The sequence below is a fragment of the Budorcas taxicolor genome, chromosome 21, assembly GCF_023091745.1.
Source record: "Budorcas taxicolor isolate Tak-1 chromosome 21, Takin1.1, whole genome shotgun sequence".
NCBI lineage: Eukaryota > Metazoa > Chordata > Mammalia > Artiodactyla > Bovidae > Budorcas > Budorcas taxicolor.
Genome location: NC_068930.1, coordinates 61005957 through 61030991, shown reverse-complemented (window position 1 = coordinate 61030991; position 25035 = coordinate 61005957). Strand labels below are relative to the sequence as shown.

Genomic DNA, 25035 nt, shown 5'->3' with positions numbered 1-25035 from the left:
GGGACAGGGAAGCCTGGCATGCTGCAGTCCACTGGGTCGCCAAGAGTTAGGACACAACTGAGTGACTGAACAACTACGGTGACTTTACATTTAACCTTCTGAAAGCCTTCCAGCCTGGTTTCCAAGATGCTGCACCATTTTACATTCCCATCAGCAGTATATGAGGTTTCCAATATACCCACATCCTTGCCAACACATTAGTGTTGTCTCTCTTAATTATAGCCATTCTGAGTGATGAGTGGTATCACACCGTGGTTTTGGTTTGCATTCCCCTGATGACTAATAATGGTGAGTATCTGTCATGGATTTATTGGCTATTTATAAATCTTGGGAGGACTGTTGACTCAAATCCTTTGCCCATTTTAAAGGCTGGGTTGTCTTTTTACTGTTGAGTTCTAAGAGTTCTATAGTTCTATATATAGAACTGTATATTTCAGATATTAGATCCCTATTAGAAATATAATTTACAAATATTTTCTCCCATTCCAGGAGTTTTTTGACTTACTTCATAGATCCCATAAATCCCATAGGTTTTAACTTTGATGAAGTCTGTTTTTTAATTTTCTATTTTTGGCTACTTCTGCTATTGATATATATAAGAAACCATGGTCACAAATATATACACTGTTTTCTAAGAGTTTCATATTTTTAGCTACTACATTTAAGTCTGAAGTTTCATACGTGGTGTGAGTTAAGGGTCCAACTTCTTTTTAAAAAAATATGGCTATCTAGTTTTCCTAGCACCATTTGTTGAGAAGAATATTCCTTCCCCCATTCAATTATTTTGGCACCCTTTCCAAGAATTATTGATCTTGAAGTTCTTTTTCTTTTAATGCTCAGTTGCATCCAACTCTTTGTGACCCCATGACTGTAACCTGCCAGGCTTCTCTGTCCATGGGATATTTTAAGCAAGAATACTAGAGTAGATTGCCATTCCCTCCTCCAGGGGATCTTCCCAACTCAGGGTTTGAACACATGTCTCCTGCATCTCCTGCAATGTCTGGGCATATTTCTGGACTCTCAGTTCTAGTTCATCGAGCTATGTTTCTATCCCATGCCACTATCAGGCAGTCTTGACGACTATTTCTTTGTAAGAAGTTTTGAAGTCAGGAAGTCTTTCAGTTTTGTTCAAGATTGTTTTGGCTATTCTGGGTCCCCTGTATTTCCATGTGAATTTTAGGATCAGCTTGTCAATTTCTGCAAAACAAAAAAAACAAAAAAAAACCCCAAAAACCTAGCATGGATTTTCACAATGATTTCATGAAGTCTATAGGTCAATTTGAGGACTATTGCCACCTTAAAAATTTTAAATCTTTCAACCATAAACTTAGGATGTTTTTCCATTTATTTAGATATTTCATTTCTTTCAATAATGTTTTACAGTTTTCAGTGTACAAGTCTTATCCTATTTTTGTTAAATTTATCCCTAAGTACTTTATTGCTTTTTGATTGCATTGTAAATGAAGTTTCTTACATTCATTTTTCATATTGTTAATGTATAGAAATAGAGTTGAATTTTGTATATTGACTTTGGAGCCTGCAAGTTTATTAATTCTAGTGGTTGTTTTTTGTGTTTTGGTAGATTCCCTAGGATTTTCTATATATAAGATCATGTCATCTATGAACACATTTTTACTTCCTCCTTTCCAAATTGAATGCTTTTTGTTTTTTCTTGCCTATTTACCCTGGATAGAACCTCCAGCACAAAGCTGAATAGAAGAGGTAAGAGGTGTCATTTCTAATCTTAGGGGGAAAGTTTCCCATCTTTCACCACTAAATATGACATTAATTTGGGGGTTTTTGTAGATGCCCTTTATCAGATTGAGGAAATTCACGCGATTTTTTTCTAGTTTGAGTGTTTTTCCCCCATTAAGAAAGGGTGTTGGATTTTGACCAATGCCTTTTCTGTGTCTATTGAGATGATTGTGCAATTTTTAGCTGTTATTTTAATAATACAGCATGTCTTATTGTTTTTCACGTGTGGAACCAACCTTGCATTCCCGAGATAAATCTCACTTGGTTAACTGTTTATAAAGAGAAAAACCAAGTCCCATGAAGGTTAATGAACTGCCAAAACCTCACAGAAAATTAGTGGCAGAGCCACAAACAGACCCTGCATGCCCAGCCAGTGACCTCTGAGCTGGTCCTTGTGGGGAGGTACGGGGATGCATTTGAGGGGGGATCATCGTCAGGGATGGGTTAGTGAACAGTCCTGTCACCGTTATTCTACATTTGTGTTGTGCCTCACACATTTTGGAGGTGGTTTTCACAAACACTATTTTTCATATCAGCTTTGGGGAGATATTCTCACCGTTTCACAGGTAAGGTTTGGTAAAGTTCAGTGACTTAAACATCACAAGCTCAGAGGCAGTACCAGGACTTGAATGCAGGTCTTCAGAGCCTAAATCTTGAGTCCTCTGTACTATACTACTTGCCTGCCCTCTGAGTCCCATGATTTCAAAGCCTGTGAAAGTCCTTTCGCTGCCCACTGGTGGACAGCGTCATCAGCTGTCAGATTAGAGCCTTACACTTTTAGCTCATGGCTGTGATCCAAACAGAAAAATCCTCTTAAGTAGGGGAACCATTAAAGTTTTCTTATTCCTTGGGAGTGAATGAATCTTACCATCAATTCTTAGTTACTTCTAATACATTTTTGTTTTATCCTTAGACTTACCATTAAACTGATTGCTCTCTGAGGGGCATAGAAACTTCATGGTTAATGACAGCTACATTGTCAGGTTCAAACTTCAGTTCTAGCATATTCTACCTCTGTGACCTTAGGAAAGTATTTAGCCTCTGGGCATCTCCATTTCCCAAGCTGTGAAATGGGGATAACAACAGCTCTTAACACACACTGCTATTGTGAGACTAAAATGAGCCAACACATGAGATGCATTTAGCCCACACTTGGTGCAGAGTATGCACTAAATTTTAGCTCTTGTTGATAATAATGGTTAATTAAGTTCCACTTACTGAGTATTGGACTACGACTGTCAAGCACTGGGTTGGGTGTTTTATGGAAACTAAAACAGGTTTAAGACTCTGGTGCTGGGAAAGATTGAAAGTGGGAGGAGAAGGGGACGACAGAGGATGAGATGGTTGGATGGCATCATTCGTTCAATGGGCATGAGTTTGAGTAAACTCTGGGAGTTGGTGATGGACAGGGAGGCCTGGCGTGCTACCGTCTATGGGGTCTCAAAGAGACACGCCTGAGCGACTGAACTGAACTGAAAACAGGTTTCAAGAAGTAAGCTGTCTAGCCCAAGGTCACATAGCTCGGAAGTGGCAGACCCAGAAGCCCAATACCAAAGCCTCTTACTGACACCATGTTGAACCCTGGAGCGTGGGTTTTGAGCCTAAAGGCACTAGAGAGACAATGGCGGGGGGACCCTGCGGGAAGTAGATAAGATCAGGGTTGTAATTAAGCTGAGCTGCCAAGCTGAGGTTTGGGAGGAAGGGGAAGACAGAAGTGGAGCATGTGAGAGAAAACAAGAGGCTCCAGCGAGGTCAGAGGGCAGGACCTGCTGGGGGCCGACAGGGAGACGCGGGCAGTCAGGCCTGAGTGCACAGGGACCAAAGGCCCAGTAAGAGACGCCCTGGCAGCCCAGTGTAGAGCCTGGAGAGCTTGTGGGGGGCTGCGAAAGGCCGTCCCCAGGGAGGCAGCCTTAGCTTGGTCTCCCCCTCTCACGGCAGTCAGGTACCATGGTTCAGCCTCTGGGACCCTGTTCATACTTCCCCAAGAAGTGTTCCTCCCCTTGGAAAAGGAGGAGAGATCAGACATGCAGACCAGGACCTCCCGGTCAACACAGAAGCCAGGCCCAGAGTTCGTTCAGCAGCCGCAGACCCCAGGGACCCTTACCCCAGCTCTGCATCCATGCCCACAGCCCCCACCAAGTCAAGCTTCTGGACTGGATGTCAGTGGGTCCCAGAGCTGAGGTCGGTGAGCCACCTCTCTTGTTCTAAAGATGACCTCAAGCTACGGCCAGCTCTGCACTCCACCACAGGAACCTCAAGGCTGGGGCCAGAGAGCTGGTCTGTCCTCTGTTACTCGTGACTGTGTGGCAGTGGGTGGGCCTTCAACCTCTCTGAGCCACCCTGTCCTCAGCTGTGACGTGATAACTCCCCCCGTCTCACCCACCCCAAGGATCTACGGGGAAACAAAAGGCAAGAAGTACGAAGCTGACCATCCTGCCTCTGAAGGTTGCACCTTGAGTCTGGAGGCCCTGGGGAGTAAAATAAGAGTCAGGAATGCTTGACAGGCCCAATAGCTGGCCCTCTCACCTTAAACATCCAGCAAACATCCAGGGCAGGCCTGTGGGTTCCCAGTGCTTACAAACCCCATAGACCCAGCAGCTGGCCGCCTCCTCCCCTTCCTTCCTGCTGCCCCTGTATTCCAGAGCACACACTCCAGCCTGGCAGAGTGCCCTCCTGGCCAAAGTCAATACTGGAACCAGGCCGAGGACAGCCCTCAGGAGTCAGGCAGACCTGGGGTACCAGCCCTGCCTGAGGCCCTTAGTTACCTGGGAAATGGGGACCACACCAGACATGCAAGCAGGGCTGTGTGCAGACTCTAAGCCCCAAATATAAGGCAAGTATGGCCCAAGCTCCATGAAGAACGTGTCTGCCAAGCTATAGGTCAGGGCCCAGCCCCCTCCTCTGCCTCACTATGCGACTGGAAGCCACATGAACCCCTCAACAGGTCTGCTCCGGTCTAAGTCATCAGCAAAGATTAGTTCCCCTGCTTTTTTCCAGGCATCCCTGCAGCTCCCATGGGAGTGGACATGCTGAACCGGCCCTCAGCAGCCCCCACGCCAACCTCCTCCTAGGGTGTCCATACAGCACTTCCCAGACTCCCTTGCAGTTGAAGTTCTAGACTCAGACTGGGCTCCTTATTTTGGAAAACAGACTGAGGAGGGGCTGGGCCACCTTTCTGCTGCTTTCGATGCACTGCTGTGAAACAGGCCTCTCGGGATGCTGCTTTGGCTACAGCGGCACATTCCTGCCCAGGAGCTAGCGGAGTGGGCACCAGGGATGCCTTCTCAGGCCTGACCAGCAGCCCAGTGGCAGCTTCTGGTGGCAGCACAGCTGTGGCAGTGGCTTCCTGGTCCCTGGGTCATGACTCTGACAGTGAGTTTTTGAACATTTCAGCACATCCCAGTCCCCCACCTCTTCAATTCTGAGAGAGGTGGTAGCAGCCGGTTCAGTGGGCGTCATTACTGGTACCCAGCCTGGAATGTCCGTCCCACCACTACATAAGGAATCCACCTACTAGGTCTATCAATTTCTATTTCTCCCACATCAGCGATTAGCATCCATCATCTCCTGATAACGCCTGAGGCACCTGTCATAGACCTACATGGGGTGCGGGCGTGTGTGCTCAGCATCTCTTCTCTCCAAACAGCCCTCCCAGGGGCCACCAAAGCCATGCTGGCCAGCATGGGTACTGACCAGGGGTGGGCCCCTGACCTCTGGGCTGATAGCATTCTTCCTCTTAGGACTCTAGAATTCAGACGCAACCCTAGGCAACCAAGTGAGGGAGGCAGGACATGGCAGAAGTCAGTCTGGGGCCAGTGGGAGGCCATGGTCTGCCATGGGCACTGACAGTGGATTTGAGAAAAGCCAGTCCACAGCCAAGGAGCAGAGTGAGACAGGCAGGCACGTGAAAGGAAGACAAGAGCCAGGAAGAGCCTCAACACGCATGAAGGCTCCGAGTCCAGACCCTGGGTGAGTCCAAGTGTTCATGGGATCCACAACACACCCCTGTACCCTTATGATAACAAAGGTCCCCTTTTATCTCAAAGGAAGCTCATGTGGGCTTCTGTTGCCAGCATCCGTAGACACTTCAGGTCCCCAGTGCATGCCCAGCTCATGACAGGTCCTGAGCCCCTTCACCTCCCTCCTTCCAGTTTGGACTGTGCTGGTCTGGCTGTGGGGTGATCACAGAGTAGATTGCAGGGCAGGTGGCCCAGATGCCTGGCTCCATCTGGTCAGTACTGACCCCTGGGCAAGCCCTGGCCCCTCAGTTTTCTGCTTTGGAATACAAGAAGCTGGTCTAAAATTCCCCAGATTGCTTTTAACCATAGCATTCAGAGACCATCTGTTGTTAACCACAGAGAATTCAGAGGAATATTGCTTTCATTTAGATTAAAAACAACCGCCCCCCCAAAAAAAACCCCTCTTTCTCTATTATGCTTTAGCAGCTGTTTTTATAAACCACTTATAACCAGAAAGTGGAAATAATCCAATTGTTCATTCACTGATGGAGAAATGTGGTACATCCATACAATGGAATATTATTCAGTCATGAAAAATAAACGAAGGACCAACACATGCCAAATGCAGATGAACCTTGAAAACATGCTAAGAAGGCAGACTCTGGGAGACAGAGAAGGACAGGGAAGCCTGGTGTGCTGCAGTCCATGGGGTCGCAAAGAGTCGGACATGACTGAGCAGCTGCAAAACAACAACAAAGAAGGCAGACACAAAAGGCAACTGATTTAATGATTCCATTTATATAAAATATCCAGAATAGATAAACCCGAAGAGACAGAGTCGCAGTTGCCAGGAGATGGCGGGGAGGATGGAGAATACTTGCTAGCAGGTAGGGGGCTCCTTTGGGGGTGCTCAAGAAAACCGATTGTGGTAATGGTTGCACAAACTTTGTGAGTAGATGAAAAACCACTCAACTGTGCACTTCAAAGGTGTGACTATTACGGTAAGTAAATTACACTTCAATAGAGCTGTTATATTAAGAAATTACAGTGCTCAGCGAGTGTTTGTTCTAATTAGGTGTGAGCTGACACCTCAGGGCTCCACAGTGACTGACAAGGCCACTTCTTTGAAATCCTGACCTTGACTTACGAGACAGTCTACCGACTGCGTGATTTCTCTGGCGGCTCCCACGACCCACGCAAACACAAAATCATTTTTACCGTGAAGTGCCATGTGTCTCTGGGGGCCTGGAGCAGACAGAAATTGGGTGTGGAATTTCACATGTACGTGAGCCCGTGGCAGCAGCAGCTTCTCCTCTGTGCTCCCAGCCATGCCGAGCGGCTGAGAGGAAAGAGCAGGGCAGAGTTTTCTAGAGCTCCATTTCTGCAGTCCCCCTTACTGGGCTCAGAGAGAATAAGCAGACCCCTCTCCTCCCAGCCAGCACGGCTCTCTAGTTCCCTGTAGGACAGAGGAAGATGGGGATGGGGTGGGGAGAAGACATTCTAGAAACTTCCCGAAATCTTCAGATGGCTTGTGCTGAGTTTTCTGATGAAGAAAATGTTTAGCTGTGTCATCCGAGGACTGACGAGAGCATGCCAGGTCCCCGAAGGCCTATAATTCAAACTCAGTTCAACATGGTTTCTTAACACAGACAAGTTCCTTGGTACCTATGTACCAGCTAGAAGACACGATGGACAGAGACTAGCATTTTCTTAAGGACTCCACAGGAAGAGTGCAGAAGAATCCACTGGTTGGCCACAGTATTGTCCCTTAAGCACTATGCCAGTGTGGGGTGCTGTCCCTTCTTCCTGTGTGATCGTGGGCAACTAAACCTCTCTGAGCCTCAGCTTCTTCACCTGGGAAATGAGGATAATAACAGTACCCACCCTCCAGGGTGGTCCTGAGGACTTAACGAGTGCGTGTGAACCACCCTGCCCGGTCCATAGGAAGCGCTCAGTACACTTTACCTCCTGTTACCATTCAAGGGCTTTCCTGGTGGCTCAAACGGTAATGAATCTGCCTGCAATGCAGGAGACCTGGGTTCTATCCCTGGGTCAGGAAGATCCCCTGGAGAAGGAAATATCTACTCCAGTATTCTTGACTGGAAAATTCCATGGACAGAGAAGTCTGGCGCGTTACAGTCCATGGGGTCACAAAGAATCAGACTTGACTGAGTGACTAACACACACACAGTTTAAGAACCTCCAAGGGCCTAGATTTCTGCTCCTGACTGGACCAGTCCGAGATGGTGTTTGTAGATCAGGAGGTGCAGGGTGGAAGAGTGGCTCCCCACATAATAGCTGTGTGACTTGGGAAGTCCCACAGCCTCTCGGAGCCTCAGTTTCTCTCTCTGTAAAATGGGGATAATGGTAATGCCTCCTTCTCAAGATAGCTGCAAGGATGTAATGAAAATGCATGGTACAAAGAGAAGGTGGTTAGCCTGGGCCACCCAGGTTGGAAACCCTTGATTTCCACTTAGTAGCTGGGTGACTGTGGGCAAGTCACTGAACCTCTCTGTGCTTCCCTTTCCTTCTCCATAAACTGGAGATGATCATCGTCCCCACCTTATGTGTTATCATGAGGATTAAATGAGGGAATACATGTAAAGCTCTTAGAACAGGACATGGCACACAGAAGCTCCAGAAGAGCCCTGTAAGAACTCCCTATTTTTCATTCAATGCCTGACACACAAGACCCCAATAGATGCGGCCACTTATAATAATGATAGACACAAGGGCCAGCATACTGGACACAAGATGTGGTTTCCTTACCCTTATGGGAGCAGGAGGAGTCCAGTTGGAGGGCAACGGTGTGGCCCATGGGGCAGGAGAATGTCCCAGACAGTACATCAGCCACAAACAGCATATATTAAGGGTTCTCCCCAGCCAGACTGGGGCTCAGGGTCACTGGCTGGCCATCGCAGGGCAATGCCTACGCTGCAGACCACAGTTCCCATGGGAGAAAGAGCTCCTCCTGCTTTTCCTCTCCCCCAACCAACAGCTGGCCCAGGAGGCCCAATTACCAGCCTCTGTGGCCTGAAGTGGGAAGAGCACCGGGTGTAGATGTGAATCCAGCATCAGACCAGGCAGGCAACCGAGCCAGGCTGTGGCTGGGTGCCCTCGGGCTCTGGTCTACGAGCCCAGTGACACATCATGTGGGTGGGCAGCGCCTGGGGGCTATGGGCTGGCATTTCCACCATCCCCAACCTTCAGCTGTGTAGTGAGGGCAGGAGATGATACATAAAATGTATTGTGCGATCATCTGCTCAGATTTAACCCGCACGCCTGGAAGCTCCCAGAGTCCACGGGTGTCCTGTTTCTGCCTGGATCACCAAGGCCCACAAGAGGCTGGTACCCAAATATTTACTGGCTGAAATAATCATCTTGTCTGCAAAGTACCTGAAGCCCAGTGCCTAGCACAAAACGGGCGGATAGCATAGTAGATACCAGTTCCCTCTTCCTGACTCTGGGAATGACCATGGTGCCAGACCTCCAGGGATTCTGACTCCCATGAACTTTCTAGAACATTGTTTATGGGCCAAGCAGAAGAGAGTGTGAGAAGCTGGATGTAACAGAAACCATGTGATTAAAGCATGTTGTCATCCCAGGTGGCCCTAGTGATAAAGAACCTACCTACCAACGCAGGAGACATTATAGTCACAGGTTTGATCTCTGGGTCGGGAAAATCCCGTGCAATAGGAAATGACAACCCGCTCCAGTATTCTTGCTTGGAGAATCCCATGGACAGAGGAGCCTGGTGGGCTACAATCCATAGGGTTGCAAAGAGCTGGACATGACTGAAGTGACTTAACATGCAGGCATGTCATCCAAACGAACACTTACTGAGCGCCCGTGTATCACACAGAAGGGGAGAATAAAGACCTATGTACTGCTTACAGAGGATGCCTTCATCCCATTTTGTGGATGAGGAACTGAGGTTTAGGGGATGAAACACAGTCACAGAGCTGGTGAGTAGTAGAACCAAGATTCCAACCCAGGACTTCAAGCCTCCAGCGCCTGCCTCCCAGCCTGTCCCCAACCACACAGAAGAGCTGCACACCAGACAGGCTGGGCTCATTCCTTGATACCTGCAGCCACGCTAGTTCTGAGTGGAACAGATCCTCCCCTCTTCCCAGTGCCCCGCCCCTTATCCCTCCCCTGTCCCCAGCTTCCTTCCTGGGCCCCAGTTTAGGGGAACACTAGCTCCACCAGCCCCTAAAGCCCCTCAGGGCCTCCCCACAGTCTCAGATCATTGTGTTGCCACAACCAGTTGTTTAGTCGCTCAGTCGTGTCCAACTCTTTGCAACCCCATGGACTGTTGCCCACCAGGCTCCTTTGTCCGTGGGATTTCCCAGGCAAGAATACTGCAGTGGGGTTGCCATTTCCTTCTCCAGGGGATCTTCCCAACCTAGGGATCGAACTCATGTCTCCTCCAAGTCTCTTGCACCGCAGGCGGAGTCTTCACCACTGAGCCACAACCAGAGACGAGCTGAAAAGATGACGAGGATGAGTGGGTGGACGGAGGGCCTGAAGCTGGCTGTGCGGAATCTCTCATAGGTGCTGTGTCCCTCTGCCTGGCTCCACATTCCTGTGAACCCCTGTCCACATTGGCCTCAATTTCCCTCGGCCGCTGGACACACCTAAACAGGCAGCAGCCACACAACCCCGTTCCCCGGCCCCCACTTCTCACATTGAGGTTAGAGGAGATGGAGAGGAAGTACTTGCAGTTTCCCAGGGCGCCACCTGGAAACACTTCCGCAGGGACACAAAGGGAGCTTCCGCAGGGACACAGGGAGCCCCGGTCCATTCCAGAGGCGAGCCCTGGGCGGAAGCTTTGCTGAGGGCCAGCCCAGGGGAATGTCCCAGAGCCTCTGGCTTGAAGAGGAATGTGGAACCAACTTCAACAGGAAGTTCCCACCTGCCAGGAAAGGCAGAGCTCCCTGGGAAAGGGTTGGTGGGTGCAGAGAACCTGGGAGCGATCTGGTCCCAGCCCTTGCAAAAGAACAGCATTCTGAGCTCCTCACCTCAGGAGGTGACCTGCCCAGAGTCCCTGCAGGGAGCTAGACCTGGTTTCCCACAAGCCAGTTGTCCCAGGAGCATCAGATTCTGGCACCAGGATGAGAGGAGAGGGGTGGTTGGCCCTGGGGACCACCCAATTCAGTTCTGCCAAACTCAAAGCTTCAAGGAAATGGAAAGATGAGGTGCCCTTCTTTGAGGCTGCCTCCCTTTACAGAACGGCAGCTGTCCCAAAGGGCAGGTCCCTCCCCTGGTTTCCTGCAGAGCCCTGGACAATAAGCAGGGTCAGGAACAGCGTCTAGATGAAACAGCAGTAGGGGGTGGTGGTGATGACCCTGTCAGGCCCCACGTCTGTAAAACGGGGATTCCATCCACCTCCTGGGGCTGGAGAACAGAACCGCCAAAGGGTGGCTTCTTCTCAGTCCGAACCCCCAGCAAAGTAGGCTGTCTCCTGGACTGTGCCTGCTCTTCCTCCCCGGGACCATACTGCCTCTCCTCTCCTCTCCCCACCCCAAGCCATCTCCCAAATCAGGTGCCATCCATGAGCCTGTTGTTAAACACAGAAGTCTTTTTGGAAAAACATCAAGTTTTGGACTTCAAAATCTTGGAATTCTGCTGCCATTCAGGATGGCAGGACACCAAGAAAAAACCTCCGAGATGGGGCTAAAGAGCTCAGGCCTTTATTTCTCATCATGGACTGCAGAGGAGTATGGCTAAAGATGAAGACAGATTGGGTGTGTCTGGGGATCCTCTCACACACAAATTCCTGAAATCATTCACTTGATGGACATCTACTAAGCACCTACTATGTGTCATGCTTGGGCACTGGGGATACAACAGTGAATGAAATAGACAAAGATACCTGCTGGCACGGAGCTGATATTTTAGCCAGGGAGACACACAAGATGAAATATATATATATAAAATACTTAAATTAGGGTGGTCAGAGAAGGCCACACCGAGAAGGTGACATTTAAGCAGAGGAAGGTAAGGAAGTGAGTGATACAGGCAGCAGAAGAAAGCGCATTTCAACAAAGGTCCTGGGCAGGAGCATATCTGCTACTTTCTGAGAAGGACAGTGAGGAGGCCGGTGTGCCTGGAGCAGAGGTGAGGTCAGCGAGGAGCTGGCAGTCAGTCAGATGACACTGGGCCCATCCAATGAGATGGAGGACACTCAGGCATGGGCCAGAGCCACAGCGGCTCTAACTTATTTATAGGTAGGGGTTATTGTCAAACACAGAAGGTGTAACTGTCTAAAGATCATGTGTGGCTTTAGTATAGCCTGTCCCAGCAAATATGCAACACATGGGCAAAACAGCCTGCCCACACTGGAAGGGCTGGAGAGTCTGAGCATGTCCATAAAAATAACATGTGCTTGTTTTTCCTTACTGCATGAGAAAGCCCCACTGCCCTGGGCATTTGAGTGCAGTTTCTAGGGGTTACTGGTGCACTTCCCAGGCCTCCACTTGGCCAGCTGTCTGGCACCCCAGGCTCCCCAACCCTGGGCAGTACCTGCCTCCTACAGTGGCTCTAACCCACAGTTCAGCACTGAGGAGGTGTTCATCGAGTGACTTAATGTTGGACCCTCACACCTGACTCCCCCGCCCTCCTGGGTCCAGCTCTCTATCCTGAAGACCCGGGCTTGGACCCTCGGAGGGCCCAGCAGTGTGGCCCGAGAGCCTTGCCCCCCAGGACTCACCAGGCATGGAGAAGGGGGACAGGAAAGCGGCCTCCACGGGCTCTGGCTCCTGGGGAGGTGGCGGGGGCTGCGGCGGGGGCTCTTGGTCCCGCTGTGGCTCTTCCAGGTTTTCCACGGGCACGTTCCCGTTCTCGATGCTCTCGTGCCTCCCGTTCTGAAGCGGCTTGCTGCTCACGCCGTTGGCCGAGTTGATCAGCCTTTGCCTCTGTGTGGACAGGAGGCAAGACAGACACCCAGGCGCATGACAAAGCTGAATCCTGTTGCTTGGCTCCTCACAGGCAGGTGGCACTTAAGGGTTTCTAGAACAACACCCCTGGCTTCGGATTTGCCTGAGAAATGGCTCCAGGACCTTAGAATCCAGCTAAGTTTGCTCATTTCCACTCAGACCAGTATCAGCAAGGGGATCGGTCAGAGCCCAGGGTTTCTTCTTAGTGTCAACCTGACAAACTGGCCCATGACACTGGATCAAAGCAGTCACTCTGACTTTCCCAGTGGATGGTCATAAACCACAGGTCATAAACCAAAGTCACAGGAGAGGCTCTGCATAGCTAAAAAATCTTATTTCAGGTATATCATGCAAAAATTGCATGTACATTGTGTACAATGGTCCAGTGATGGTTCATATTAAGATGTAGAACATTTCCAGCCTCTCAGACAACTCGCTAAGGGTCCCCTCTCTCCAGAAGTAATTAAGGTAACCCCATTCTGACTTTTATACACATCAATTAAGTTTTTCCTGAACTTGAATTTCCTACATATGGATTCAGAGAGTACATACTATTTTATATTTGGCTTCCCTCACTCAACCTAATATCTGTGAGGTTCATCCACCTTATTGCATGAATCAGTAGTTCGTTGTTTTCCAGGGGTTTATAGTACTCCACCGTGTAAATAACACACAGTATGTCCTTTGCTATTTGATGGGCATTTGGGTTATTTCCTTTTTGGTTATCAGGAAGAATGCCATGACCATGCCTTTTTGTGGACATATGCACTCATTTCTCTGGGGTATTTATCTAGAAGTGGGATTGTGAGGTCATAAGGGAGGTGCAAGTTGAACCATTTCACACTTGTACCAGAAATGGATTATAATTTCAGTTGCTTCCCATCCTTGTCAATGCTTGATATTGTCAGTTCTTCCCATTTTAGTCATTCTGGTGGATGTGAGGTGGAATCTAATTGTGGTTTTAATTCACATTTCCCTTTTAATTTGAGCATCGTATAGGGTTAATAGCCATTTGGAAGGCTTCTGCTGTCCAAATCTTTCACCCTGTGTAATGGGTGTCCTCTGAACCAATCAGACCTCTTCCCTCCCCTATTTCCTTATAGCTGTTGACCAAGTCTGCCTTCTTTCCACCCAAGCACAAGCCAAGTCAGTGGGTTTCTACCAAACTGGAGAAAGGGAGAAACCACATATCAAGAAATTAACAGGTTTCCATGTTTCTAAAAATCTGTTTGCCTTTGCACGGCTCATCTTTATCTGGCTCTCATTAAAAATATTTATGCTACACATGCCCCCAAGGCAATACTCCGTAACTGTGTGCCTAACATTTATCCTGTGCTTACTGGAAGCAAAAAGACGGGCAAAAAAAAGACATTATTACTTAAAATGGAAGCATGTTATTTTTTCCAAAAGAAAGATGAGTTGACCATTAACTGGCTTCGTATTGGTTTTAGGCAGGGACTCCTAAACCATGAAGTCTAGGATTGGGTGGAAATCGAAAACTTTTTTTCCTACAAACATGTCCACAACATTTAGCCACCTAAAAGAGAAAAATGATCTACATCTGAGACGCATGCCCAGGCATAATATTTTACCACCCAAAAAGGGTTAAATGAAAGGTCTTGCTCATAGTCAAAACAAACAAAAAACCCCGCAAATAGCTGTGTTGCAGGGAAGAACCAATTCTGACTCCATGATGGATCCGTTTGACTTCAACCTTTGAAAAATTACATTTTTCACCTGGAGCCCACCAGGTGAGCCCACCAGGTGGACAGAGCCCACCTCTGTCCATGGGATTCTGTAGGCAAGAATACTGGAGAGGGTTGCCATGCCTCCCCACCAAGGGATCTTCCAACCAGTTTCTTTTGTCTCCAGCATTAGCAGGTGGGTTCTTTACCACCGGTGCCACCCTTTGTTATTATAATCATACATAATAACATGCTTCAGGGAACCCTGGGCCAGGAAGATGCCCTGGAGAAGGGAATGGGGCCCCTGGAGAAGGGAATGGCCACCAGCTCCAGTATTCTTGCCTGGAGAATTCCATGGGCAGAGGAGCCTGGCAAGCTACAGTCCATGGGGTTACAAAGAACTGGACACGACTGAGTGACTAATACTTTTCAGGGAACCTGACCCTCTTCCTGAAGAGATTAACACATTCCCTCCCTAAAGGCCTGCCTCAGGGGAGCCTGCCCCTCTGATTAACACATCACCTCTCTTCCCCCAGGTTGGCCATTCCAGGAGATTTCTGCAAGATAAAGGTCTTTATCTACTCAACTACCCCCCTCCCCACCTCTGTCCTATTGAGACATTAGTCTGCCATCTTCTCAAACAGTCGTTTTCCAAATAATGTCCTAGTCATTGCTTCAACACCTAATCTCTCAGTTAATTGGCCTGTCCTGTGGCGAACAGACCAAGTTTGGACTCAGCAACAGCTATGCAAGGACAGAATTGTAAGGAGGTGGGGCGTGACTCAGTATGAGTATGAATGGTAGCAATGGGAAGGGGGTCATGACTCCAGCTTTATAGGAATCAAGAGAGAATTATCCTTGGAAAAAGAACAGCTGCAGCTACCTTGAGGTTGCATTAAAAGAGACGTAAGTTATAACACTGGTAGCTCAGCTAGTAAAGAATCCGCCTGCAATGCAAGAGACCCTGGTTCAAGTCCTGGGTTGCGAAGATCCACTGGAGAAGGGATAAGCTACCCACTCCAGTATTCTTGGGCTTCCCTGATGGCTCAGCTGGTAAAGAATCTGCCTGCAATGTGGGAGACCTGGGCTTGATCCCTGGGTTGGGAAGATCCCCTGGAGAAGGGAGCAGCTACCCATTCTGGTATTCTGGCCTGGGGAATTCCATGAACTGTATAGTCCATGAGGTTGCAAAGAGTTGGACACAACTGAGCGACTTTCGCTTCCACTTCACTTTCCATTATAACAAAGGAGGCAATGGATCCACATGCTGAGAGAGACAAACCAGAAGGCTTCTATAGTCTTTCAGTTTTCTTCTAGAGTTGCTCTATCCATACAGAATAGGTGTGTATTCTTTTTTTTGCCCTGAGTAACATTAAAAAAAAAAATCTGTACTTCAGACCAGTCTTTCTCCAATTAGTCTTTCTTTAGTACTTGACAAACGGAGAAGGCGATGGCACCCCACTCCAGTACTCTTGCCTGGAAAACCCCATGGACAGAGCAGCGTGGTAGGCTGCAGTCCATGGGGTTGCTAAGAGTTGGACAAGACTGAGCGACGTCACTTTCACTTTTCACTTTCATGCATTGGAGAAGGAAATGGCAACCCATGCCAGTGTTCTTGCCTGGAGAATCCCAGGGACTGGGGAGCCTGGTGGGCTGCCAACTATGGGGTCGCACAGAGTCGGACACGACTGAAGCAACTTAGCAGCAGCAGCAGTACTTGACAAAATACTTAGTGGAATGTGGCAGACATGGTATTCGATTGCTACCTGCCTTAAACTCCTTCCTGATAGGATCATTTGCTGCCTGCGGGTGCTGTCTGGGCTTCCTTGCTTCAGTGGGCTGGTGATAAACACTAGCCTGGCAGAGGACACTTCGGGCCCAACGCCAGGAAGTGTCCTGACAAGCCAGGGCTTCCTGCAGTGCTGGAACCCATCCAAGGCCTCAGGCTCACGTGGTCTCACGGGCCTTGAAGGAAACTTACCTCATTAATTATGATCCTGCTGGCCATCCGCAGACGAGTCCTGGGCCCAAATTTATTGGTGATCATTACACGTAAGCCCGCCTCTGGGAAGGTGAACTTGGGAGGGCTGGAGCTCATGACCTCGTCCACCATCACCACTGGGTTTTTGTTGTACTGCGGCTCCTCCTTCACTATATTGAGCACAAAGCCATGATTAGTGCTGAGAACCGCCAGGGCAAAACCCCAGGGCTGGGGTGACTGACATCCCCCCGAGGGGCAGACTTCTTGGGCTGTGGTCTCAGCTGCTGGTAGCCACATGGGAGGCTGGCTGCAGACCCTCCCGTTAGTAGAGCAAACCACCTGGGTCTGAACTACCCACAAGTATTGAGCAGATCCCCAGAGTCCCCTTTTAAAGGACCACATGCTCATCTCCAGGGCTACGCCCTCTGCCGACTGATAACCCTCTCTTCTGGCGCCCAGTCTTGGCTAAATGCAAGGGTCTTTCAGTTCCTCACCTAAGCCTCATGAGGCAGCCCACCTTCAAAGTGGACTGGATCCCTGCCACCTCTCACCAATGACTCAGGGGGACCTTTCTTCCCCACCATTTACAGAGGCTCAGACAAAACTTAACAAATGGACAAGGGCCCCGTAAAGGGAAAATGCTGGGAGGTAACAGCACTGGTTCTAAGCTTCCTGTGAAGCTACCTGCTCTCTCTTAGAAGAACCAGCTCCACGTGGCACACTATGCTTCCAAATTTGTTCTCCATGAGGCGGTAGGAGTGAGGTCAAGGATCTGGCTCACAGGCCCTGATGAGGCAACTGAGACCCAGGAGAGGAGCCTGCTGTGAGGGGTGCACAGTGAGCTGCTGGCCCAGACCAGGGTCTCCAGTGAAACCAGCACCCCCCAGCAGGGAGGCCGCTCTCTCTGACCCTTTGCTCCCACTCATGAGGCTGAAGAACAAATCTCCTTGGTCCCTGGACTCTCCCCGCCACCTTCAGGAACATGCTCTGGGCTGGAGTCCCTGGGGGGCTTGACAGTCAACTCCAGAGCCCAGGAGGGTCCAGAAATAGAAACACTCTTGGACACAGCACTCAGAAGCAGGGGAGCCTTTCCCCTCTGAGGGGCTGCCAAAGCAGGTACGCCCGTCCCTCTCCACTGGTCACCCGTTTCTGATGAGTGTCCTTCCTGGATAACAGGGTAACTAGAAGCAGTCAGAGCAAACCTGCATGAGAGTTAATAGCACAAACACGAACAAATGCACACCAGACACACACACCCTCACCCAACAGGCAGCAAGGCTCAGCAGACAGGAGGCATGTGGTTAGAACCAAAGCCGGGAGGACCATGCATTTGCGGGAGACAAATATTAACCGCCAGTGAGGCGTGCATTGGACTCGTGGGTTCTGTTTCTTAAATGCATGTGTTATTGCTTGGGCCAAAGCAGATTACTTACAATTTAGAAGAGGAGAAGTGTTAAGGAGACAAAGGCCAACAGAGATTGCAGAGATGATTAGCGTGCGGTGGACACCGGGAGTCTGGGGCAGCATTCTTGATGGTGGCCAAGATGCCGGGGGTTATGTGAAGGAGGGTGTTAGTAGGGGGACTTCAATGCTCGGGACCTCTGGCCGTGGGGATGGCCCCTCTCCTCCTCGGCTTCTTGGGCATCTCATCCTGGCGCCACCCACTGCGTGCTTAGCAGGTAACCCAGCCAATGTCAGCATGTTGCCCTGGAAGTTCAACCTAAGGCCAGGTATCACCCGCTCCCTCCCCGTTCCAAGACAAAGTTGTGTCCCCGGCCAGGGAAGCTTGGAAGGGTCCTACAGTGAGCCCAGCTGGTGGTCAAAATGGCCCCGGCTACTGGGTCATGTGCAATGCCACTGGACAGCCAGCAAGGAGAGGCCAGACCTCCAGCCACGGTGGGAAACGGGGTGCCCGCCTGCCTCCATCCTGGACACTTTTCTTGCTGGATTATGCTCTGCTTTCTTGAGCAGAATTGAAGTGTGGTATAAAAAACTGTGAAACTTTTAGGGGAAAAAAAAAACTGTATGCAGAACAAAACTGGAGGATGCTATTACCCCCAAAGAGAACACCAGCTTGCGCTGATCTGGTGAGCTGAACTGCGTGATCTTTAAGAGCATTCAAGTACATAATGGCATTTTATAGGAGTGGGGGGTAAAAAGGCAAATCTCCTTTCCTGTCAAGAGGTTGGGTTTAAAAAAAAGTTTGATTTTACATCTATGGGAAACACCCAAACTGCAAAACAGCAAAATCAGGGTTTTGTGTGTGTGTGTCTTCCTGAAAGCATCTATAAGCCAGCAATCTTTGACAACCCTGGATGGCGTGGTTTATGGGACCTGCCTGGAGACTGAGGACCAGGGGAGATGAGCTCTGAGTTTGAAAGATTCTGTGGCAACACTGTCAGAAAGGGTAAAATCCCAAAGCCTTGTTCTCCTCAGGCACCCCCCCTCCACACCCTGGGGTGTAATCTCCTGCCCCAGTCAATCTGCTTCTAGGGGGCAATGCCCTTCAGTGAGTGATAAACACTTCCCCGCTTGCCCCACCCCCAACCCCGTGTGCACATTGAGCAAGTATTGGGTTGGCCAAAAAGTTCGTGTGGAAATCCGGACAAACTTTTTGGCCAAGCCAATCTGTTCTGTCCCATCTCAGGTAACCCCCAGGAGGAAGGCGCCTATCGTGGGTGCTGAGTGAGGGGTCGATCTCTCCACGTGGAAGGAGGAAGGCTGCTGGGGAGAGGGGCCCACTGAAGGAGACCCAGGAAGGAGACCTGAAGAGCATGGGCCCAAGAGGAAAGGAGCAGCCACCATCCGGGGCTGTGTCTCCGGGCCCCAACCTCTCCAGTTCCAGGCCTACATCCCTAAACCCTGCCCTAGTCCGTTTCCTCCTTGGCTTTTATCTAAGAGCATTCACCCTGATCAGAGCTGGAGGGAGACCTATGTCCCCTCCTTTCCTTGGCCTTAGGGGACAGTCTTGTGTCTAATCTTCCAATTTTCCAGAAATTGTCCCGGACTTCTAGGATTGGGGGAAAGCAATAAACTAGTGGGAAATCCTACTGATAAAAGTGCAAAAGTGAGGGCCACGAGAGAGCCCCTGGAAAGGCCCCACGTGGCCTCAGGCAGCCTGGATTTGCCTGGAAGAGGAAATGCTCACATCCCTGACCCACGGTATTGGGGACCAGCCTCCTCCATCAGCCACATGGGCAGCAGGTAGCTCCTGGGGCTGGCACCTGAGGATGCGGGCATCTCCCACTGACTTGGTAAACAGAATTGCTCCTCTCACTATGAAGGTTCAGAGGACCCCAGGAGCCCTGATCTCTGTGTACAAGGATGGCCAGGAAGAGCCTCTGTCTTAAGAAACTGTGAGGGGTGGGGACCCGCCTTGGAGCTGCTGTGTCTGTGAGCTAAAAGTCCCAAACAGCAGCCACACCATTTCCTCCTCTCCTGACAAGGCTGTTATGGAAACAGCTCTTCTGGGGCAGTCTGCTCACATCTAAGAAACAGGCGCACGGCACCGGCCCGTGCTTTGCTGGGCTCCTTCCTGGGGCCCCCAGGGGTGGGCCGGTGGCCTTGGCTGCACCCATACCCTCTCCCCAGCAGCCTTCCTCCTTCCACGTGGAGAGATTCACCCCTCACTCAGCACCCATGACAGGTACCTTCCTCCTGGGGGTTACCTGAGATGGGACAGAACATATTGGATTGGCCAAAAAGTTTGTTCAGGTTTCCCCCAAATCCGAACGAACTTTTTGGCCAACCCAGCACTTGCTCAAAGTGCACATATGAGGAATCTCCTACCCTGACCCACCCCTAGGGTGAGGGCTGGGGGAATACCTAGGAGTATAGATTTCAGCTCCTACGTGTCCCAGACACAGGCAAACAGTCCCCTCTGAGCCTACAGGAATTAGGAATTAAAGTGACCTAAAAGTGACTTGCCCAAGGCCACGAGGAATAAAAGAGAAATACCCCTCAGGAGGCTGGTCCACGGTGCTTTGGCTCCTGGTTAAAGGAGAGCTTTACCAACACCATGGGTGGAACTCGTCGGCAATGCCAGTTAAAGCTGTTTTTTCCCCCAGATCCTGACTCCAAGAACCTATTCAGACCTTAACACAAGTCTTGGGTGGGAGAGGGCGTCAATGCTCTTGGCTCCCTGGCAGAACTGCCCCCCTGGATGGAATCACCTGGTAACTGGCTGGATTAAGAATTGAGAATAGGGACTTCCCTGGTGGTCCAATGGTTAAGACTCTGAGCTTCCACTGCAGGGGATATGAGTTCAATTCTTAGTTAGTGAACTAAGATCCCACATGCCACAAGGTTCGGCCAAAAAATAAAAAGAATTGAGGACAAGATTCCTAAGGCAGTAGCTGGTCAAGCCCAAACATCTGGGGGTACTTGACAGACCACGGGCTGGCTTCGGAGGTCCAGAATCCCCAGACAAGGGTCCAGGGAGAAGCTGAGGAGACTAGGCCACAGCTCCCAGGAGAAGGGGCTTCCAGTAGGGCTCTTGGGGGCAGGTCTGGAATTCTCCAGCTCTATGGCATCCTTCCCAGCCTTGCTGCTCCTCTGGGCAACGAGTCAGCGGTCTCTCTAGAACAGAGCTCTCCAGAACCGGGCCTGGCATCTGAGAAACCACAGGGAGACCCCACCTGCTCTGCTTTCCCAAGTCCTCAGCTTCCTGGCACTGGCCTTTGACCCAGGTCAGAGATATGGTTCACTGCATGTCAGGAAAGCCAGGCAGGCCTTGAGCCTTCCTCAGGAGGCCTGGGGCGACCCCTGGGGACGTGACTGTGGACCCTGGGCTCATCTTTGTCCCATCTGAGCCACAGCTCCCAATCACTTGCCCTCCTCATGTAGGGTCCTGTGACCAAGGGAGACAGTGACAGCTTATGGCGTGTGTGTGTGGTTTTAATGGCACGTTTGCCCCCTCCTGTCTGCTCAGCCTTACCTTGCCCCAGCAATGGCAGGGAAGGGTCATCAGAGCTACTATCACAGTAATCATTACCATCCTCCAGCTCACTGTTGACCGTGTTGCCATTTGCGATAGTCTTTTGTTTGATTGTGAAAAAGGCCTGCATCTTCACATTGTACCTGCAAGTTAGTTAAGGGAGGTCAGAGCAGCAGGAGAGGCCGGGCAGGGGAGTGGCTAGGGGTGGGGCAGCGGGCAGGGCCTCCTCCCCATCCCTCTCCCCTGCACACCTGCAGTGAGCTTGGCCTTGGGTGAGGGGGTGGGGAGCTAAGAGTTTGTTTTTTTTTAATTTTTATTCGATTATATTAATAGTTGCTTTACAATGTTGTGTGAGTTTCTACCGTACAGCAAGGTCAATCAGCTCCATACACACAGACATCCCCTCTTTTTTGCGACTTCAATTAAATTTATCCCAGAGCAATGAGTAGGTTCCCTGTGCTATACAGTAGGTCCCCATTATCTATTTTACACATAGTATCAATAGCGTATTTATGTTAATCCTAATCTTTTCAGTTGAGCTGACAGAGTTTCCTGACAGGAACCCTGGAACAATGGGGCCTGCCCCTTTTGAATAGGCTTCCTGGGGTCATAAGAGACCTTTTAGCTCAAGAAAATGACTGACGCCTACTTCTGCACACCATAAGCCTGCCCTAACAAAAGGGAGAGGCCCAAAGCAGGCACTCCCAGGCCTGGCCTTGCTCCCGTGGGTGCCCTGAGGCCCTGTCCCCACACCATCCGGCCAGCGCCGCTGTCCCCAAAGAGAGAAGACTCCGTCCCAGACCCCAGGCTGGCGGCCTCACCCAAAGGCACTCAGAGAGGAGACCTTGAAAGACAATTCTCCCGCCGTTTTGACAGCTTACCATCCATTTTTAGAAAACACGATACGTGTTTTATGTCAGCGTGGGGATTCCTAGTCTTATAAACCTCAGTGGTGTTTTCTTTTTTAATTATCTGCGGAGGTGTGAGGAGAAAGTTAAAAATCTGAATGTGGCTTATCTCACGGGTAGCTTTTTTTTTTTTTAATTGTGGAAAAATACATCTGACATAAAATTTTCTATTTTAACTATTTTCCATTTTCAGGCTCACGTTTTGGTGGCCATAATTACATCTCTAAGGTGGTGCAATCGTCTCAGACAGAACTCTGTTCTCATTCGTCAAGGAATCATTAATGATGCCCTCCCCCAGGCACTTGGTAATCAAGCTCTCATCTGCTGCCTGCCTCTAGGAATCTGAGTCTCCTCAGCACCTCACAGAAGTGGAATGGCCCAGTATTTGTCCTTTTGTGACCTGACTCCTTTCACTCAGTATAATGCCCTCAAGGTTCCTCCGTATCACGGCATGAGTCATACTTTCCTTTTTATGACTGAATGCTACTCATCCTGGGTAGTTCTGAGATGATTCTGACCAGGGGAAGCTTCCAGAGGGCTTCATGGGTGCAGACACTGGGTGGAGGGTGTGCACCCAGGGTCTGCACCTTTAGAACTGCCTGCGGTACCCTCTGCAGCTGTGCAAGGGTGACAGCCTCCAGAGGCGGCATTTTATGAGTCTGGAGAGATTGGAGCTGCCTGGCTCTTTTGAAAGAGTGGCATTAAATTATCAGGGGATTTATGGAGACAGCAAGCAAGAGCAGTCACCCTGCGGCCAAGGCTGTGGAACAGGGGGGGAGAGAGGTCCTTGACTGTTACTCATTCAGGGAGTGGCCTCAGCCTCCTGCCACCAGCCGCCCGCCCTGGCCCAAGTATGGATGGTACCATACTACAGAGTCTGAATATCTCTCTCCCACCTTGGCTGCCCCAGCAGGGTGTCCCCTGGAGAAACAGGGTGGCCAAAACTGACCGAAAGGGCTGACCGAGGTTTTCTTCTGCCTCTGACGAAAGGCTGCAGCGGGGTGTGGAACCAGGGGTGAGACAGCCCAGGAGAGGAGAAGGGTACTTACTTCATGATCAGGATGTAAAACACGTACAAGATGATGAGCACCAGGCCTTCCCACCTCAGAGAGAGAAAGGAGGCTGGTTAGAACGGGGGAAGCCCGCGGCTGCGGCTCGGTGCGCCCGGCACGGCGGGTGGGGCACTGCGGGGTGTCCCGTCACCTTCCCTGACCCAGGACCCAGGCCAGCGGACGAGCCGCCCAGCCCGCATCTGTCCTGCCATCTGGCACTCGCTTGGCAACAGAGAAGGCTGGGCTGGGGTCTTCTCAACTACAGGGGCTCTGCGGGACTCAGGAGGAGCTCCTCCAGCTACCTAGAAAAGGGAGGAACCACCTCATCCCAGGGCTTCCCTGCTAGCTCAGCTGGTAAAGAATCTGCCTGCAATGCAGGAGACCCTGGTTCAATTCCTGGGTCAGGAAGATCCTCTGGAAAAGGGATACCACTCCAGTATTAATACCCACTCCAGTATTCTTGGGCTTCCCTGGTGGCTCAGATGGTAAAGAATCCACCCGCAATATGGGAGACATGGGTTCGATTCCTGGGTTGGGAAGATGCCCTGGAGAAGGGAAAGGCAACCCACTCCAGTATTCTTGCCTGGAGAATCCCTATGGGCAGAAAAGCCTGGGGGGCTATAGTTCATGGGGTTGCAAAGAGTCGGACACGACTGAGCGACTAAGCACAGCACCTCATCCCAGGGAAGGGAGGGGAGTGGCCAGGGGTCATGCAGACTTGACCCTAAAGGGCCCTGTGGTCACGTGAGATTCTGGCCAGAGACCAGAGGAGCTGGGGGTGCAGGTGGGAAGGTGCCCTAAGAACTGCCTGAAGAGACAGGCTGGGCACAGTAGCCTCTTGGGTAGAACACGAGGTGGGGGCCGGTGGAGTGGAGGTCTTTCTAGGGTGCATTCTTCCTGTCGTCCTGCAGAAGCAGCAACCAACTCCACACGTGGTAGGGATTTCTGTAGCTCAGAACACAAGCCTCTGGGTAGTCCCATGGCTTAACTTGTTGGGTCATCTGAGGAATGTGTCCTGAAGACCTACTAAGTTCCCAACATGAGCTGCAGTCATTTTGGGGAGCTCTTCCTCTGCTGACAGAGTCCAGATTCCAGCAGAGTGACAAAGGGGTTTGTCGATGATCTGACCACCTCCTCAGAACTCCGTCTACAGGTGAGGAAGAGGAGACCCAGAGGAAAGAGACTTGCTGGCTCACAGGTGGGGTAGACCCAGAACCAGCATGCTCTGGTCCCCAAGCATGCAGCTGCTCATGAATACATTCCCACAAATAGTCACATACAGGATACAGGTCTCAATCACTGTCAACGAAGAGAATGTTTTTATGGCTTGTGGAAGGTATTGGGTTGGCCAAAAAGTTTGCTCGGGTTTTTACCATAACATATAATGGAAAATACGATGTGATGGTGAAGCTCCAATACTTTGGCCACCTGATGCGAAGAGCTAACTCATTGGAAAAGATGCTGATGCTGGGGAAAACTGAGGGCAAGAGGTGAAGGGGGCGACGGGATGAGATGGCTGGATGGCATCACTGACTCAATGGACATGAGTTTGAGAAAACTCAGGGAGATAGTGATGGACAGATAAGCCTGGCGTGCTATAGTCCATGGGGTTGCAAAGAGTCAGACATGACTTAGTGACTGAACAATAACAACAACATCATGGGGAAAATCTGAATGGACTTTTTGGCCAACCCAATACATTCATGCCTTAAAGGTTAGAGTGGAAATATCAACCTTCTCTTTAGAAGTTTGTGCCTTCTGTATCTTAATAAGAAATCATGTCCAACCTCAGTGTCATAAAGATGAGTTTTATATTCTACC

The 25035-nt window shown here is 50.2% G+C and overlaps 1 protein-coding gene across 1 annotated transcript in view; it reads right to left on the bottom strand.

Annotated features, from left to right (window-relative positions):
- The window catches only part of SLC24A4 (solute carrier family 24 member 4), a 180080-nt gene that overhangs the window by 20521 nt on the left and 134524 nt on the right, over window positions 1–25035 (bottom strand). The window contains exons 9-12 of the mRNA XM_052659932.1: window positions 23212–23265; window positions 21255–21397; window positions 16319–16488; window positions 12427–12631 (exon numbers count right to left, since the gene is read on the bottom strand). Of these exons, the coding sequence (XP_052515892.1) occupies window positions 12427–12631; window positions 16319–16488; window positions 21255–21397; window positions 23212–23265 (572 nt within the window). The remainder of the gene's footprint in view (window positions 1–12426; window positions 12632–16318; window positions 16489–21254; window positions 21398–23211; window positions 23266–25035) is intronic.